Source organism: Leptinotarsa decemlineata, unplaced genomic scaffold (assembly GCF_025532065.1).
Source record: "Leptinotarsa decemlineata unplaced genomic scaffold, Ldec_3_MD MMD2_tig00001393_RagTag_RagTag, whole genome shotgun sequence".
Taxonomy (NCBI): domain Eukaryota; kingdom Metazoa; phylum Arthropoda; class Insecta; order Coleoptera; family Chrysomelidae; genus Leptinotarsa; species Leptinotarsa decemlineata.
The window spans coordinates 6,703,931-6,724,922 of record NW_027412562.1 but is presented as its reverse complement, the minus strand read 5'-3'; the positions used below and the strand labels follow the sequence as shown (position 1 = coordinate 6,724,922).

Sequence of the window (20,992 nt, the reverse complement as noted above, 5' to 3'; positions counted from 1 at the left end):
GTGGAAAAATTAATTGAAAAAAGTTGCTATTCCAAAGTGTACTTTATGATATTGATGAATATTTTGCTACTTCGCTTGATAGTTCTTATACCATTACCATTTCCATACCATCTGCCATTTCGGCAGATGGAAAAACTATTCAACTGATTTTTCTTCAGAAAGCCAAAAATCCGTTCTGCGAAGCCTTGCTCGAAAAAACTCGTAGTATCAAACGTTTCGAACACTACTGTCACATACATCTTCAATGGTGTAAGCGTTGACTACGAGGACAGAGGAAATATCTTGAAGTCTCAGCAATGACTGGTTGGGAAACTATATGTTCCCCATGAAAATCATCACTTCTGATTGGTCTACACTTGTGAATCAATTGAAATCTGTGAGCACGATACACATTACGCAAAAGGACCAGAAATGGACTAGAATACATCTGTAACAGCTCACAGCAGCATACCTACCAACACCTTGAATCAATCAGGACAACCCAGCACAAAATCGTACCAATCAGAAGTGAATATTATTATTCTTAACTCCCTACTAGTATAAATTCGAGTAAACTGTTGCTCCCCAGTAAGTGGTTGCTGATACTTCAAGATTCTTCATTGTTCCTCGCAGTCAACGCTTATACCACTGAAGATGTCTACCGCAGTAGTGAACGAAACTTTTGTTCCTTTCGATTTTGTTCTTCATAATCGTGATGTCTGACGTGAAAGCCTATATTCTTTCATTTGTTTGTGACTGTTTGCTGATTAAGGAAAATTTCTACATCAATAGACTCTCTCTCCTACTGAGTTATTATCTAGGGGACCCAGAAAATGAGATGATACAAAGTGTGCCTAGTCAAAGTTAGAACTCTTTTTATATTTCAGGAATTAGGGGGCCTCCCTGACTGAATTATTCATTATTTTGATCCTTGGGCTATAATTTCTGACGCGGCATCCCGAGGCCCCTCCTCAGTGAGGTGTGTATTAGATTGCGTCGCCAATTAGCGTCCTATTTGTACGTACTAATGAGACTCTCTGGACACAATTATACTTGTCACTACCTCTATCTTGGCGTGAATTCGCAGTGGCGTGGATCGCCACTGTGATCAAGTTATCAGAAAATTTCAGAAAAGAGACCTCTTCTGGTTTCCAAATAAGGTTAAATTTTGCAAAGGAATTACTCTCCTTGCTAATCCTATGACGAATATTGAATAACACCCAACAGACATTCACGGACGTTTTCGAAATGGAGCTGGTACTACTTAACAGTGCGATCTCGATATCAGAAAATTTCGAAAAAGTGGCCTCTTCTGCTTTCCAAATAAGGTTACATTTTGCAAATGAATTACTCTTCTTGCTACAGCAAGAATGACACAGCAAGAATGACACCCAACAGACATTTATTCAAGTTTACGAAATGGAGCTGGTACTACTTGGTACTACTGGTACACTGTGATGAGGATAAAAAAACATAAGAACGAAATTGGCCAATTTCGGTTCTTTTCCAATATTTCTGAGACTAATAGAACTTTTTTCAATTTCAAAACGTCATCCAAATGAACTCTATAGAACAGAGTGTAGTTATTTTTGCGGCAGGTATTTAACAAATCTCATCCTGTTGAAAAGTTGAGAAAGATTAATTTTTCGAGTATCATTAAAAATATTCAATTTTTCCCAACACAACCATCACACTGTTTTAGCTTCTGTTCCAGTCGCGTGTCGATTGAAAAAAAGTTAAAATCAAATTCACTTTTTTTTCCTTTTTTCTTTCTGATTGATTTGGCCATTACTTGATGAAGATCCATAGTAATTTCAAAAACTACACCTCACGATTTGATCTCCATATTTGAAAAATATATCAAATGTTTCGCTAGCACAGTAGCTTTTTCAAGTGATTTGAATACTTCAAGTTGTTTCTTACACTTGGGGTTGGGGGGCAGCAACAAACGCTCACTTGCAGAATCTTGAAGTAATACAAAAAAGATTTTTGAAAATTATAGCTTCCAAACCAATTAGGTATTCCTCCGACCTATTATTTGCAGAAGCGAAAGTCTTTGATTTGCGTCAGCACTATTTCTATAAAATTGTGATAGGACAATTCAAAAACAGATTTAATCTCCCACTCACCAGCCATAACTACCAAACTCGTCTGAAAGAGAATAATTCTCTGAAAATGAAACCAGCCAGAAAGAGAATAGGACAGAGAAATCATACTTTTTTATCTAGTAAATTTTATAACTTTTTGCCGACGGAAAACAAAGAAGTCTCAAACATATATTCCTTCAAAAAAAAGACTAAACATTATATTCTTTCTTTAGAACGTATGGCTGTCCATTCATTGTTTGAATATTAGAATATTCAATATATTTTATTCTTGTTGATTATTTGTGTTCGTTACCTATGTTATGATATTTATGTTTCAATAATTGTATGTGAGGCTCATTAGCTTAATTTTATTACATTTACTATAATTTTATTATGTTACAACATTTTAGTGAATTATACACAATTCTATACATATAATTCTTTTATAGAAATGCAACTGAACTGAATTGACATTGACAAACATTGACAATAGTCAATGTTTGGAATAAGTAAATCACCCACGCACAGGCACTGCCTTAGTGGATACTTGTTTATTCGAAATATCTCTGAATGAAAGTGCACAATTATTATATTATTGTATTTTATTTTGAGAAACTTATTACTATTTTGAGAATAAACTTTTTGAGAAACTTACTAAACTGGCAGAACATTTAGGAATCGAATCCAGGAACATCATACGAGCTATGTAAATAAGAAAACAAATTCAACATTTTCAAATCATGTTCTAGAAGAAAATCAACATACCTCTACGAACGCCACTGAGTAACACCTCAAAAATTATCTCACATCATGAAAATAGATGTCAATGCTCAAAGAGTTGAATTTCATGAACATACCTAGGAAGTTATTAAAGGTATGATGAAAAGCCAATTTTTTCTCAAGATTTCAACATCCTATATCTAAAAGTTAGAAGGTTGTCAATACCGTTTTTTTTTAAACGTTTTACTTAAAATTACTTAGGGATTCTTATTTCTAACCCTAGCACTAAGTACGTATTCTATTTTCTATTATGCATACATTTGAGCATTACCTATAAGCAAAATTTTTCAAACCTACCTCCTCTTTGTCGGCGAAAGTAAGCAAAACTTTCCCTCCTCTATGCTTACAGTTTGTCAAATGTAGGAAGAGCTTTCCGAATTCCGTTATGGTCCCGCCCACTAGATGTGCTTTCGTTAGAAGATTATGAGAGCGAGAGAGAGAGAGAGGGGGAGAGAGAGAAAGAAATCTCAAGTCTAGATTTGACAAGCTGTACATGTGAAAAATTTGAAATTAATTGCTTTCTTTCTTTTTTTGGAAGATTTCCACTTTTTAGTAGGAAGCCGAAACCTTTCTTTCCTAAAAATTAATCTTTTCTAAAAATATATTTCCTTCAATATGTTCGAAGTAGAATAAATGTTATCTACTGACGTAACCATCATCCTGATCGTCCACCACAATTTCATCGAAAATGGGCCTATATGAAAAATATGTTACTTTTGGACAACGGACGAATTTGACCTGTAATTTCGTCAGGCAAAAGCCACTGCAGGCTATCAGGACCGGTGATAATTTGATTTTGAGAGGTAGGAAGGAAGGTGTTTCAGCCTCAATTTTTGTGAAATCGAAACAGTTTAATAAAACTGGAATTCTCCAAATGGAACGAACCAACATCACAGGTACCCTAAGATCGATCCGTAGCTTCTCTTCCAGTACTATAACTGTAAAGTTTTTGTAAAAATGTGGGTCCCTCGTCTTTTACGAATTTCGTGTCGTAATTTTTTTTTTGAAATGTGTTTTTCCGTTAAGTCCGTTAGTCGCACAAGTCGAAACTTGTGCGAGCTAATGACTAATGTCGGCTTACGTTTAACCGTGTGATTCCTTACACGGGTTGAACGATAGCAGGTGAAAATCGATCGTTCAAAGCACCCACGTCGAACCGACCGGCTACCGACCGACATCTGACAGAAGCCGCAACACGATTAGAGATATTTTTCGCTCAACATCAATACTCAAATATCACGTTGTGTAGCATTCCAATATGAATTCATGTTTCTATTATATTAGGAATGTTTAGTAGATACACAAAGGAAATAAACAAATGTGTTAGTAATCACACGTTAAAAGGTAAGACCTCGTTAATCCTCAGCTCGCACAAGTTTCGTATTTCGTTTGTAGGGGGGTGATAACTAGTTAACGGAAAAACAGATTTAAACAAATTTAAAGTTTTCGTGTAATTCAATGTTCATTTTTGGAAAAGAAAGGTAATGGCTTTCTATTTTTTCATCTTTATACAAAAAAATGTGGAAATCTTCCAAAGAATGGATGGAAGCTGTCAATTTCAAAAAAGGTAACTTTGTACATAGATGTGTATGTCATACAAAGAAGTAATTTCCAGACACAAAATAGAAATAAATATAGTTTAAAAAAACTAAAAAACACGCTTTTAAAGAACATCGAACTAAAAAGTTGAAAATAAATATAGTTTCAAAAACACACGCTTTCAAAGAACATCGAACAAAAAAGTTGAAATTTTTTTTAAAATAAGCTTAAAACAATAACGATCAAAAAATACTAGTATTATTGAGAAAAAAACATGGGCGCTAGAAATACAAAAAATATGGCACAAAGCGCTCACGCTTTTTTCACAATAATACTAGTATTTGTCGATCGTTATTATTTCAAGCTTATTTAAAAAAATATTTTTAACTTTTTAGTTCGATATTCTTTAAAAGCGTGTTTTTTAGTTTTTTCAACTATATTTATTTTAACTTTTTAGTTCGATGTTCTTCAAAAGCGTGTTTTTTAGTTTTCAAACTATATTTATGAAATATTTAAGTAACTGAATTTTTTAGGTGTACATTTTATGATAACGTTTTCATTGTTGAAATCAATAATCTGGTTTGCTTTCAGATAAAAGAATTAGATTTCAAAATGTATCTTTCGTTTCATCCAAAACTTTTTTCTGTACTAAATCACGGGTAATTGAAAATATTTAAATATCTAAATATTTCATCTGTAGTACAAAATTGCGGTAACACTTATAATTCTTAAAATCTATTTTTTATTTTGATTTTCTTTTGAACAACCTATCAAAGAGGTTACGTGTAGCGGCATCTGCCCGCGGATAGCTCAAGCAATAATTGATAGTTAGGCAATAATGTCGATAATTCTGTCAATACAGATCCCGAGTTCGAGAGTTACAAACATAAATACATACAGGTGAAGCTAATATGAAGTGTGTAAAAAAGCCCTCTCGAAACAGCTACTTATATACAAACATTGAATTACAAGAAAGAACACTACTTTCGGAAAAAATACATTTATATGAACACTGAATACGAAAAACACATTTTTTGTATAAAGATGTAGAAAAAGAAAGCCAAGACCTTTCTTTCACAAAAATTAATTTCTCCTAAAAATATACCCCTTCTTAATCAATGTTCATATTCGAAAGTATGTAGATGTTTTGGATAGATATTTTCTTTCGGTTTGTATCTCAAGGAAATTTCTGTGCATTGTCTACACAACTTTGATTTTTTAAATGTTCTCCCCCTTTCTTTGAAAGTTATTCACTCCTTATACATTGATATAGAAGTAGAAAATCAAAAATTACGCTCTTTCCACTGAATCAACGGACTTTGTCGTTAGGTTAGGTTAGCAACCCCCTCTACAAACAGTATCAGATCAGCCGATCTCATTACATGAAATAATAGCCTCTGTTGTATGTACCAAAAGAACCCTCATCGCGTTGTTTGTTTCAAATTAACAACTGCCACTTGTCTTTCGAATTATTTCAAACTCATCTCCCCCCTTCCACTCGATCTGTCATAAAGAAGAGACTGGAGTTTCTCTGACAAAACGTACTTCAACCTCTCTACGAACGAAAGTACAGGAAACAATAAGAAAATGAATTGTGTAATGTACTCTTTCAAAAGATCGTGTGATGGAGAAGTGAAAATTTCAGTCCGTTTTTTTTACACAAAGCGAGTACACAGTGGCGTCCTGAGCGGAAAGGGAATTTTCAAAAGTTGGGTGTGATCGCTTGAAAACTAGTTAAAAGAAATCAATCTCTTGAATAACTGTAGAATTTCAAGACAACTTTATGATAAATCTAACTTTTGCAAGAATTATATTCTCGCGAAATGAAGTTGGCAATAAAAATACAATTATATCTAGACTGGAATTTTGAGCATCTTTATTGGGTGTTTTTGAATCAGTGTGACTCATGAATATACATATAATCTACTTTGGTATTTATGTAATTACCGAAAAGTATCTCGACGCAGGTTAGTCGATTATTGTCGGGGCTGGACGTGAGTGAGAAAAATATGTTTTTAACAGTCAAAATAGATGGAAAAAAGTAAGCCCTGGTATCTGTAGAGTAGAGATTATGAGTGTAGACTCACAGCACTTAGGCCACATGTGACCCATTGTATATCCTTGCGAGGAGTTGCCCTCCTAGGTCATTCTCCATCCTGTCCTTTCCAGGAAGGTGAAAAAGTCACTAGGAGACATCTCCTTTATATTAACAGGTGTAGGCCAAGACTCGCCGAACACACACTCTCTTTGGCAACCTTGAGGTGTCTCACTGTGGCCTCCGCGGAGTTTTTAGAAAGTGCAGCGATATTACTGTCGTTGCGCGCCTTCTCAAACTTCTTGGGGTTCCCTCCATGGAGGTGCACAAGTGAGGGAGCCGGCTCCTTGCCTTTGTTCAAGGCGGAGCTCTTGGCGCCCGCCGCAGGAAATGCTCTTGCTGTTCGAAGTGATCTGCTATGGCCAGCCTCATTCCAAGCGGTAGATTGGGGTGGACACTTCTGTTCATCTCCAGCCACCGCCTCAGATTGAGGTGATCACTTCTGTCCAGCCTCGGGATTGGTTTTTGTTGTTTCTCTTGTTTCATTCATGTGTGTTCCCACGAGTAGCAAAGGAAGAGTTAGTCACCGTTGGCAGAGCCCCGCATTACCAGAGGTAGGCTGATTACAATAAGGTTTCGTTCGTGACCGCATATCTCCCTGCGACCATTCAGCTGTCGGCAAGATTCCTTACACCTTAGCTTGGTTAGGCTGGTCCACAGTGTATGTTTTGCAAAGGCTTTTGGGGGGGTTTCAGTTCCCCTCACCCTACTTATTTCTGTCACTGACCAGGAGTCCAGTGCCCCTGTCCGTAAGGCCACATTGTAAGCCCTGGGGCGCCAGTTGAATGGATTCAACAGGAAAGGGTGGAGAAGTAGCCAAAAAGTCAACAATGAAGCTCTAAGTTTGAAATTCATTTTAAATTGATATATAGAAAGAAGTATTTACAAACTTCACTACTAACTGGTGTGTAGTAACTCAAAAATTGATTTTCATATATTATTTGCAAGGAACTTGTGTAGAAAAAAATCAGGCAAATATATATGCATCAAGTTTAAAGAACCAATATTTAATACTATAACAAGCTTTTCGAGTAAACATATCAATACGCGGCTATAGGCCGTTTTGATCACGATATTACTACTGGGGATCTCTTATCACAGAACAATATTGAATCGAAATAATCGAGTATTAAACCGACACAGATAGATCATTACATAAATCGAAAGTAAGGGTACAAAAATGAGTAGTGAAAAGTAACTGTTTGATTCTTAATCTATCAAGAACCCACTTTTCGATTAACAACAATTAAACTCGATAATTATTTATTATCCCCGTCAACAGCTGTTTTAGGTGCACAGAGAAAAGGAAAACTATAGTTTTCAGTAATCAAACCGCTCCAAAATATATCATCAATATCAGGGTTTCTACTCACGATGTATCATAATTTTGATTTTTTATTTATACATACAACGGTTCTCTGTTGGTACTTTCTAGAATGTATCCTCATATTTAAAAGAACGACGTGTATGATGCAACTATAGCTGTTTCGAAGGATTTATCCAATTACCAGATAAATATGCTTCGGCAGCTTTTGTTGCCACCAAAAGTGATCACAAGTGATCTTATTATTCTTGTCCAAAAAACCTTAGATGTTTTTAGGTTTCGGTAATACTATACTAGGTAATCTGAATCGTTTCTAAATCCTGACCGTAAGAATCTCCTCGGTTTTATGTACTCCTGCTTAATAGACAACCCACCATCCCAGCAATATTCTGATAAAATAACGAAGCTACAGGGCGGCTCTACTGATTCTTTTGAATTCAGAAATTTGAACCGTTACAAATATATGAAATCAAATTGATAAGAGCGTATGGTCAGAGTAACTTGGTGGTGTCACTATTTTTCGGATTTGAAGGTCGTGGATTTTTGAAAAATTTTCCTGACGTTTCGCTGGCACGAGTGGCTACCTTCTTCAGAGGTTTATACATCCTTGAGTTAATATATTCCATGACTGGATATTACGGCTGCGCAACACATATTTATGCCTACTCCTCAGGTAGTTTGGTGTGCTAACACCTGTACCTAGCTTAGGTAAATTTCGTGAAGACCATTTCAGTTGATTCAGGTAGTCTGGTGTGATAATACCTGTACCTGGATTAGGTGTATTGTCAATAACATCCTTTGACCTTTCTCTAGATGCCGTCATGCCGTTTGCTATTCTTGAACTCCTTAAAATGGAATTTTATATTCGATTGAGGATCACAGCTGTATTTCTCGATTTCGAAGGAGCATTTAACAATGCACTACCTACATCTATAGGATCATCTCTGGGTAGGAAAGGTATAGAATCGACCATAACTGGCTGGATCTATGCCATGCTGGTAAACAGAACTGCAACTACGACTCTTCAAGGCGTGGCTATTAGGTTCTGAGTCAACAGAGGCTGCACTCAAGGTGGCGCACTATCTCCCCATGTGTGGTCGCTTTCGATGGATAGTCTGCTTGATGCCCTCGACAGAAGAAAAGTAAGTCTGCTAAAGTATGCAGACGACCTTGTCATCTTGGCAAGGTTCACGTCGGAAGGGTAGCTTGTAATATCCTCTTAAACACGATGGACGTTGTTCACAGTTGGTGCCTGAGGGAGCAGATGTATGTCAATCCCAGCAAAACGCCGCTTTTCCTCAATGGTGTGGTCATTCCATTTGGAAAGCAGGTGAAATATCTTGGTACTGTCTTTGATGAAAAACTCACCTGGAACCCTCACTTGGAAAAAGTTTTACACAAAGCCAGACTGTCTCTGTGGACATGTCGAAGGATTTGTGGTGAAACTTGGGGTTTAAGTTCCAAACGAATCCATTGGATTTATGTGATGATTGTCAGACCAATGACCACTTATGGTGCAATTGTCCGGTGGCCGAGTGATTTACAGAAAACGGTTCAGGCGAAGCTCTCTGGCTTACAGAGACAGGTTTTTCTGGCTATGAGTAGTGCCATCAGTACCACACCGTCAGCAACCATGGATTACCTTCTAGATCCGCCTCCCTCCCACATTTTTCTGGAGAGAGAGGCTAGATGGGCTGCATATAGACTTGTGCACATTGCCAATTGCACAATTTGATGCAGAGTACAACAGATTGTTGGTTGACACAGAAAACCACGGCATTCTGAAAATGACCTCTGACTCAATGCCTCCAACTGTCAACTACGAACTGCCTTATAAAGTACTGTTCCTGAGTAGAGAAGACTGGATATTCCTGGAGAAGGAAATATTAAGAGCAGAAAGTTGTTGGTTCACAGATGGATCAAAAACACCTTCCGGTCTGGTGCAGATGTTTTCAGTCGCAGACCCAGAACAGAGATATCAACCTGCCTAGAAAATTATGCGAATGTATTTCAAGCGGAAATTTACATAATTGAATTGTGTCCGGAAAGATTGGAATAATTCAACCTCATACACAAGTCAATGAAAATATTCTCGGATAGTCAAGCGGCGTTGGATGCTCTTGGCTCCAAACGAGCAACATCTGAGTTGGTAGTAAATTGCCAAAAACGACTATCCTCGACAGGAAAACTTAACAGATTGTCCCTGGTCTGGATTCCTGCAAGCAGCTTAATCGGATCAGAATTTGTCATTGGCATCGCTAGGTTTTGCCAAACAAATATTGAGCACCTGGATGGCAAGAAGATTTATGGAATTCTGGCTGAATCTTCTAGGATTGGTTCACTCCAAAGCATTTATTCACTCTTCGAAGCTTGATACCAAACAGTTGGACTACAGTAGGGTGATATCCAACAGGCCTTCTTACAGGTCACTGTCATTTGAATTATCATATGCAGAGACTCGGACAGTCGGAAGACAATGTGTGTCACCTCTGTTTGGAAAATGATGAAACAGCAGAGCACATACTTTGTGCCAGCCTCGCTGGGGACCGAATCAGGTTTTCAGAGTTCGGCAGAGCCGTACTTTTACCATCTGACCTAAAATACCACTCACCATACAAACTAATTGGCTTCGTTGAGAAGCTAGGTTTATTTGGTCGAGTGTGAATTGTTGTGAGCCACAATAAACCCTTGCGGATTGCGCTGGAGGGTCGAATAAACCCACTCACTTCCGACCCAACCTAAGCTAACCTGAGATTCACAGCTTCTTCTTTTCTGTTGAAATGTTTCCTGTGTTTGTGAATCTCTATCGCCTCACGTGCCAGTCAGCTATGGTATCCCTGGTCGGAGGCAATGAGTACCACATTTTCAAATAAATCATATGATTTCTTCCACTCCAGTGCGGGCTCCTCAACATCTGAGTTGTTAGTTTGACCTAGTCTGCAGGTTCTTTCACGCTCCTTCAACCTTGTTTCCATGGATCTCTTGGTAGTTCCGATGTATATCTTCCCACAAGTGCACGCTATGCTATATTTACTCACGTTATCCTGATGGGCTAGGACCTTTCTCGCCGACCAGTGAGATTGACCTTGAAATGTAAATTTACAAAATTGATCACCGTAAGAAAAGGCATGGGACTTTGAGTCATATTCCGTATAGTACCTTTACCACTACAACTCATATTAGTTCCCACTAGAGCATTTCATTCATTAAAACCACATAACCCTACATATTCAGTGACAAATACTCGAATAGTCAACTATTCCTAGTGAAAATGTAAATTGCTTTTGCACATGCGCACGCTGATAATAATGTCAAAATTCCAATCAGAGGTATCAGGTGAGATTAGGTTGACTTTGTTGTTCATTTTTTTGTATGATGAAATATGATGAGTGCGTGTGCATAGATGAGGAAACAATAGTGCTGCATAAATATGTGCTATATCCTAGTGAAAATTTCATAGTTGAACTTGAAATGAAAATGAAAGTGAAGATGAAAGTTGATGATGCAGCATCGCCTTCACTTCTCCACAACATAATTCTTTTCGACGAAGGGTGTAACACCGAAGCGTTTCTTTTATCTCAATGGACATTTGATGAGGACAAATGAAATTATAAACAAGCAAAAGAAAACAATTAGGAGCCGTGGATGCCGTACTGTTTTTCACGTCGAGAGGGAAAAGAAACAATGGGAAACGAAGCATGTCCCAATTAGAACAATAATACGGATCATGAAGTGGCGTGCTTTCGTGCCGATGAGATCACGTGTTTTTAACCTTTTTGAACCACTTCTCGATGAGAAAGGACGGCCCTTCGTGAAATACGATTTCGTTTCGTTATTTGGACGATCTCGTTATTTTACGAGTACATTATTTGGAAAATATTTTTTCAGTGAATAATTATATTTTTCAAATCAGTCTTTTGATAAGATATTTATGTCAAACACCAGTTACGTACAGCGCCATCTGCCCGCAAACAGTTCAAGCAATAATTGATAGTTACGTACAGTGCCATCTGCCCGCGAATAGATCAAGCAATAATGCCGATAATTCTGTCAATACAGAATTATCGGCACTTGTTACTGTTTCTATTCGCCTTTTACATGGTTTACTGATAAATTGAGTGCTAAAACAAGTGCTGTTTCCATTTACCCCGCTTGGAGGGTGAATAGAAAATCGCAACATTTGAAAGAAACTGTGACATTTTTTGGCATTGCGTTCTGAAGCCGTCTTTTATATCAGCAATGAGACACATTCTTCAAATTTTTCCTTTTAGATAAAGTGAATACATACTCAGCTATAGAGTATGAAAAGTCGAAAACTACTTCTATTGACCCCATTTTACGGTACATGAGATTTCTGGTCACTCAAGAAATGAACAAAATAAGAAAGAAGAAAATGCCCTATTGGTTGTTGCAATAAACCTATAAATCAAGAAATAAGAGAATTGTTTCTTTGATTAAAAGCCGCATACATGTTGTCCAACAACGTTTCAAGCCAAGCTAGCGTAGAGATATCTAACATATGGAAACCCATCATCAAGCGAAAAATGGCCAAATACCGCCAAACGGTCATATCCCACTGAACCAATGAAGTGGAAAAAAATGGAAAGCGGGGATAAGTGAAAGTTCTCGAACGACCCATAAATAATCATTTCTCGGATGAATCAGTCCAGTCATCACCTGAAGACGATTGTAGATACTAACAATCGAAACGTCGTGAACTAATGGGGATTAGAATCTCCTAACTTATTATTTTCATTTTTATTTTCATTTTTATTTCTTGATATTTTTATTTTTATTATATTTTTTGTTCAATCGTTCTATTTTTACTTGTATTTTATTTCACTATTATTTCATTTCAGGTTATTTTCAGCTATTCATTTTTAATTCTTCCTGTTTCAGTTGTTTGAGAGATTTCAAATCATTTTTTATATTAGACAATGGAAGTCCGAACTAGTGAAATTTAAAATGTTTCTGTTGAGTTTTTCGATGTTGTAATATTTTCAGTTAATTACCTCAATAGTTATTTTTTATGAAGGACCAGTGATTGAAAAAATTATTTTCAGTAAAGTCCTCACAATATATGTGAATGATTTGTCAGAAATATTTGAAATAATAAGATAGCAGCTTATGGAGCCTGAGCTGAACATTGATGCTTTCAAAACAGCATGTTATGGTGCAGTATACCTCTTGCAGAAGTTTGGAAATTTAGTGTGGAGAGGAAGTGGACATCCCGTGACAGTGATAAATTATCTCATAAACTTCATTCTTTCTGAGTATAAATTAGAAAGCATGAAAAGAGCTCCGTTATATGTAGTTGTACTACACAAACAAATTTTTTTTGACGAAGTTTATGAGTCTTTATATTATTATATTGTGTACGTTGTTAAAAGTTGCCATCAACATTAATATTTTTCATGAGTTTCAACTGTATGAAAATTAAAATCTTCATTCAATACATCTATCTATCTATTCTCCACTACACGACATACTATGAAAAATGAAGAATAAATTAAAAAAATTCACGCCAGTTATGTTTTTTAACATAGCAACTTTCATTATTTTGAAATGATATGTGAAGAAGTGCAAAACATTTTTCATTTAGTCTTTTTTCATCTAGTTGCCTAACAGCAGAAGATGCAGAAAGAAACAGAAAGTAATGCAAGCATTCGGTGGTCGATGTAGAAGGAGATGGTTGAGTTAGATTAGGTCCAAAGTGAGTGGGTCTATTCGACCCTCCACAGCAACCCGCAAGAGTTTATTGTGGCTCACACCTTTTCACACTCGACCAAATAAACCCAGTTTCTTAAAGAAGCCGATTAGTTTGTATGGTGTGTGGTCTTTCAGGTCAGATGGTAAGGCAAAAATTATGTGCTCTGCTGTTTCATCATTTTCCAAACAGAGACGACACACACTGTCTTTCGACAATCGGAGTCTCTTCTTATGATAATTCAAATGACAGTGTAAGAAGGCCTGTTAGACATCCCTACTGTAGTCCAAAAACTGTTTGGTGTCAAGCTTCGAATGGAGTGAGCCAATCCTGGAAGATTCTGCCAGAAGTCCATAAATCTTCTTGCCATCCAGGTGTTCAATCTTTGTTTGGCAAAGCCTAAAGCGATGCCAATTACAGGCTGTGGTCCGATGACGCTGCTTGCAGCACATTCCTTTGCAAGGGAGTCAGTAGCCTCATTGCCTTCCAGGCCAGTATGGCCAGGAATTCAGACCAGAGACAATCTGTTGAGTGTTCCTATTGAGAGGAGTGGTTTTTGGCAATTTGCTACCAGTTTAGACGTTGCTCGGTAGGAGCCAAGAGCTTCCAACGCCACTTGACTCTTCGAGAATATTTTCATAGACTTGTGTTTGAAGTTGGATTTTTCCAATATCTCCGCACACAATTCAATAGCATAAATTTCGGCTTGAAATACAGTCGCATAGGTTCCTAGGCAGGATGATATCTCTGTCCTGGGTCTGCAACTGAAAACACCTGCACCGGAACCTGAATTACCAACTATCTGCTCTTAATATTTCCTTATCCCGGAGGATCCAGTCCTTTCTACTCGGGAACAGTACGTAGCAGTTCGGGGCAGTTCGTAGTTGACAGTTGGAGGCATAAAGTCATAGGCCATTTCCAGAATGCTGTGACTTTCAGTGTCAACCAACAGTCTGTTGCACTCTGCAATAAATTGATTTGTGCAATTGGCAATGTGCACAAGTCTATATGCAGTCTATCTAGCCTCTCTCTCTAGAAAAATGTGGAGATGATGTAGATCTAGAAGGATCTTCATGGCTGTTGACGGTGTAGTACTGATGGCAACACTCATGGTTAGACAAGCATGTCTCTGTAAGCCAGAGAAATTCGCCTGACCGTTTTCTGTAAGGCCTTCAGCCACCAGGCAATTGTACCATAAGTGATCACTGGTCTGACAATCATCACATAAAACCAATGAATATGTTTGGGACCTGAACTCAAAGTTTTACCACAAAACCTTCGCAATGTCCATAGGGACAGTCTGGCTTTGTGTAAAACTTTTTCCAAGTAACCGTTACCGGTGAGTTTTTCATCAATGACAATGCCAAGATATTTCAGCTCCATTCCAAATTGAATGACCTCACCATTGAGGGAAAGTGGCGTTAGATCGTCCAATATCCTCCTGGTGAAAGGAATTATCATCAAGAGGATCATCTCCAAGAGAAAGTTCAATCTTTCTCTTGAAGAAGAGGAAGATTCAACTTCCTCTTGAAGATGATTACTTGGTGATTGAAACACGTGTTGAGTTGTTGAAAATAACGCATTGGTGTTGTGATAAAACTGCAGTAATATTGAAGGTACTATTATCAAAACAAAAGTTTCTAGTCGATTGAGTGCTGAGGATATAGTTTATTCAAGAACATTTCAGAAATACTCTTGTTGGGCAGATTTCAGACTGACAGCCGACAAAAATCAAAATTTTGTTTTCTTGATCATATCCTAAAATGCACCTGTATTATTTTAGTTTGGACAAATTTTGGGTCAGCTTTGCAATGGTTGTATCTGATACACAGTTTTTATTTGTTTCAGGTATGGTTCCAGAATAGGAGAGCGAAATGGAGGAAAGCAGAGAGATTGAAGGAAGAACAAAGAAAAAGAGATGGACAAGACATTGTGAAGAGAGACGGGGAGACAAAGGAAGAGAAGGTAAAAAGTTGACGGTATTACATTCAATGAAATTTCTCGTTTTCAACCATATATGAAACGATCTTATAGTGTTTTGCAGTGAGAAACTGAGTTAAAAATGATATTCCATTTCATGGGTTCCTCAAATATCAAATCTCAAAAGAGCAGTTCATTACTGGTATTATGAGTTTTCGGATACTTATTATTATGTAGTAAGAACTACATTAAATTAACGCGTCTCTTGAATTTTAAGTTGCGTGACAATAAATTATGTGAAATTATGAAATATTTTGCTGTTTAATGGTAACTGATGTGGTACTGTCAGCAACCTATATACAGGGCAATTCAAATTCGTTTCTGTACATGGGGATCTCGTAAACGATAAGAGAGAGAGTGTCGGTTGAATTGTGGCAAGATTGCGTATTTCAGAGACCTATTCAACGATGTGAAAAAAATCGAATATAACTCTTTTGGTTCTGAAGATATACAGGAAAAACCAAAAAATCCCAAATGATTTTTTTGCCTATATCTTCTTTATCTACAGACATTGAAAATCTGTCCATATTTTGCTATTCGCACTTGATTTGGGCTAACAGAATATTTCCATGAATTATTTATACAGAATGTCATCTGATTTGGGCCACCCCCATCTTTGAATTTTTAAATAAGGACCTGCATTTTTTGTTGTATTTTTTTGTATCGTCGACGTTCACTTCATACTGAGAAAATTAAATTTTATATTTGGGGATGTTTGGGTAATATTTGATTATAATTGTGTGAATTATTCCCTTTTGAATTACGGACCTGGAAATTGGTTGACTGAGTTGAATAAAACCACAATAGCAACTTTTATATCTCCCTATATACCGTAGAGTTTTTGGAGTTTTTTTTTCAGTTTTAGGTACCTATTCATATTTTTTATATTGCTCTGAGCGTTTTCTACAATGAACTTCGAATAGGAAAACCTTTTATGATTATCTGAAACATATCTACATCAAAAATATGTTATATGTGTTTTAATAAGCAGAAAAAGAAATGATAGCAATAATACCATCACAAACGAACACTATAATTGTAATGAAAATTGAAATTAAATAATTTATGTTCCTACACAAAAAAATTAATGGCGTAATAAATGTTGGAATTAGAGTCCTTCCATTTCGAGACATTTTTGAACTCGGTTTTTCAGATTCTTTATTGCCTTTAACACAATTATTTGCTGCATTGTTGCGAAATCATTCAAAACCCTCAATCTTGAGTCTTACTTAGGTACTTAGGTACTTAGAAATAAAAAAAAACTCTCTAAAAACTCTATAGTACATAGGAAGACGTGAACGTTGCTATTGTCAACCAATTTGTAGGGCCGTAATTTAAAAAGGAATAATTCACCCAATTATAATCAAATATTACCGAAACATCCCGAAATATAAAATAGAATTCAATGTCTCAGTAGGAGGTGAACGCCTACGATCCAAAAACTACAAAAAAAATACAGGTCCGTATTTAAAAATTCAAAGATGGGGGTGGTCCAAGTCAGATTACACCCTATATAAAAGATTCATGGACATATTCTGATAGCCCACATCAAGTGCCAATAGCAGAGACAGATTTTGAATATGTCTGTGAATAAAGAAGATATAGGCAAAAAATCAATTTGGGATTTTTTGGTTTCTCCTGTATATCTCCAGAACAAAAAAAAACTACATTCGATTTTTTCACATCATTGAATAGGTCTCTAAAATACGCAACTTTGCCACAATTTAACCGACACTCTCTCTCTTATCGTTTACGAGATCCCCATGTACAGAAACGAATTTTAATATCCCTGTATATTAAAAACATACTACCCCAGGAACATTTTTTCTAAGGTAGTTACAAAGACAAAAAAAATTACGTTTCTCGAGTTTTTAGTTGAAAATCTAGGAATGAAACATTTCTGGGGCATTCTGACGTGTATATATATATATATATATATATATATATATATATATATATATATATATATATATATATATATATATATATATAGTGGGGTCATTAATATGCAGACCTTTTTAATGAAATTAATTCGATGAAATGGATCTTTACGAATAGTATATGCCCTAATGCTATGAAATGACAAAACAATCGAAGTTCAACTGGAAACCCACAAAGGAAAATAATTGTTGAACCACGTCAAGTTTTTGATTTGGCTAGTATGTATCTGTAGGAAAAAAATATCAAAAAAGTATAAAAAAGTATCAAATGTATATTTAAATAACCTTTTTTGGAGCCTACTTTCCATCTATATGTTCCAAATAATCTAATATAAATAGCAAATATATCTATTTTTACATTCTGTCATCAATAACAAAAAACGTTAGAATTTCATTTGTTTAAAAAAATGTTTTTTGTTTAAAATTTGTTTTTCCGTTAATCATTCGATTGACACACTTCTTAATTAGCAAATTAGGCAACCCAAAACTAAGAAATCTGTTTTTTATACTTAATTTACAACAACCAACCCAATAATATGAAAAAGTTATTTTAGAAAAACGATTCAAAATCAAACGAAACAAACGTTTGCCACACTACCTCTTTTGTCTCACATCAAATTGTGATTCAATCTATATCATTTGTTTCGATGAAATGAGTATCAAGTCACACTTATTCTACGTTTCTCGCGATAATTTGCTCGAATCGAGTCAACATCCCTAAACAGTTATTTTTTTGTCCCAGGTCGAAGATGGCCACCCCCCGAGTAGCTCCCCGGAAACGAACGCAGACGAGGAACTAGCTCGGGAACGAGAATGCTCCAGCAGGAGTAGCGCCGGTCAGGAATCCCCCGAGCAGCTCCGGAGCGCCACAGGTGAACCCGATCCATCGAATCCCTCTTCGCCTCGTAGCCCTGCTCCTTCGGTGTCTTCGGAACCACCGAGGCCCATCCAACCTCCGCCGTTTTCGCATATGTTTCCCTTCGGAGACGGGTGAGTGGAATCTCTATGATTATGCTTTATAGAGGGCGAACTTGTCACAGAGTTTTGTTCTAATGAAAAAACATGTTCCACTTCCCCAACAATAAAAAAAAGAAATGAATACAAAAATAATGTAAACTTGCTAGAAAACAGTTCAACTGTCTTATTCAATGAATCTTTGTCCACTGTAATATTTCCAGATGGTTTTAAATGTATTCACAAAATAAATTAGAAACAAATAATTATAGAGGCGCCCCGCTATTACTCTGTTCTCGAAAGGTCAAGAGTTCAGTTGATCAGTAACTTATGACATATCTCAAATAAAAAATTTAAAAAATTTTATGTTACACGGTTTTATTAGGAGATGAAAATGATGTTGATAATATACTGAACACATTTTATTAAAACAACGATAAATATAAAATAAAAACAACAATAAAAATTAATTGGCGCTCCGGGGCGACTTCTTTGATTCCACTGGCGCATTTGCTTTTTCAGCTGCAGGAAAACCCGGAAAAACCTGCAGCACCACATCATCTGAAGATCTTGATCTAACAATGTCCTTTCTCTTATGAAACAAAATGTGGGGTGTCTCCAAAGTCTCCAATAAATTCAATGCATCGCCAGAACACTTCGACAGAACACGACTATCGTCAAACTTAAACCAGTCCGTTTCTTCTTTGACCAAGGCGTAATAATGACCAAATTCAACGCCAGAACCACAGTGAACAATGACTGCATGAATATTATAATAGTGGTTTGCTAGGTTGAAATGTTCATCTATTTCGAACCTTCCAAAGAGTTTCTTGCTTTCGTTAGAGGTTGAGTCTTGTTTGAAAATCATCAGTGTTATTATTAGATTGACTGGTGCCTCAGCTATACTTGTTTCCTTATAACAGTCAGTTAGTTTGGCGCATGTTTGACAATACAGTCGATCATCACCCGTTAAAAATTCCATTTTCAGATGAAAACTAAAAAATAATTCGGAAGATCCTAGGGAGCAGTCATCACACCACTTTCTTCAACAGTCTACGGTATCGATCTCATAAAAAATAATAAAATCGTTGGGCGTAGTTTTTACATATTGACTCATGTTACGCTACACCCAACGATTTTAATTATTTTTCATCTGATCAATACCGTAGATTGCTCAGGAGAGTGGTGTGATGACTGCTACCAAAAACCTTCCACATTACTTCTCAGTATTCAGAACTTTGTCTACATCACTATTATCTTTTTCAGTGAAACAGTTTTAACATAATATTTTTTCACTTATTTATTTTCAAGTTTTGGATTTTTAATTTTGTTACTCAATTTTTCTCATTCTGTTTAGTTCATTCAGTGCCTTTTTTAAGAATGAAACACAAGCATTACAAAAAAATTCTTACGGCGCTCTCAGAGCGGTGCCTGTGCGAATTTAGCGATTCATACTGGATTTGAATCCTTGGAATCGTTTGAAAAAACGTTATCAGGAAGTTTCTTCCACATAAACCCACTTCTCCAGGTGAAATAATTCTTAAACAGTGAAGTTCGAGATGTACATAGTCCATCGCGTATTTCTAATATGTACCGCTCTTGCTGGAATCAAATGTGCCAAGTCACTTGAACACTTCGCGTGAAAGTATCTATAAAAGAGAGACAAATCTCCAACCTTTCTTCGATGTTCCAGGCTATCAAGGTTGCACGTGATGTTTGCGTCTCCATCAGGCAGATGGCTTTTTTCTGGATGGAATCCAGCAACTTCAGGGTATGTTTAGGGGCAGAGCTCCATACTTGAGAACAATACTCCAAAAAAGGTCTGATCTGAGCTTTATAAAGCATCAAAAGTTGCTGAGGTGTGTACAGTTTTCTGGTTCGGAACACTGTTCTAAGCTTTTGAGAAGCAGCCTTTGCAATTCCAGCGACATGATTGTGCCATTTTCAACCCCAACAAACTTATCAAAGCATAAAGCGTGATTGTCTGACCTGACATTATTATATCCAGTTCGGAGACATTTATCTTTTTGGAGAAAACCGATGTCTGGGGTTTTGTGGCATTGAATTGAACCTGGTTACTTTCACTCCAATTCGAAATCACCATTGAGATATCTAACTTCTTACTGCCGGTGAAGATGTGCCTCCGATGTCCTGGAATCCAAATGGAATGGCGAGACAAGTGTGCTGTCGTCAGCAAAGCAATATATTGGATTCTTGGTTTTTTCCAGTGGGTCGTTGATATACAATAAAAAGAGGGTTGGAGACAATATGGATCCCTGGGGAACACCAGTGTGGTGAAAGTATTCGAGAGATCCATCGACGGCCACTTGCAGGAAACGTTCTTTCAGGAAGCTGAAGAGCCATACACAAAAAGGATCCTACAAGCCATAGCATCGAAGTTTGGCCAGCAAACCCTCATGCCACATACGGTCAAAGCCTTTAGAAATATCAAGCGCAACAGCTCTTGATTCTCCATGTTTCTCAATTGCGTATTTCCAAATATAGGTGACATACGATAGAAGGTCGTTCCAAATATTCAAGGATCTGGTGGTTTACGGCTTTCTCTATAATTTTTGATATTACTGATAGCAGAGCGACTGGTCTATT

At 36.7% G+C, this 20,992-nt stretch overlaps 1 protein-coding gene across 1 annotated transcript in view; it reads left to right on the top strand.

Annotated features, from left to right (window-relative positions):
- Drgx (Dorsal root ganglia homeobox) overlaps positions 1–20,992 on the top strand; it is a 203,101-nt gene that overhangs the window by 99,880 nt on the left and 82,229 nt on the right. Inside the window, exons 4-5 of the mRNA XM_074175921.1 lie at positions 15,360–15,476; positions 18,174–18,421. Coding sequence (XP_074032022.1) covers positions 15,360–15,476; positions 18,174–18,421 — 365 coding nt within the window. The remainder of the gene's footprint in view (positions 1–15,359; positions 15,477–18,173; positions 18,422–20,992) is intronic.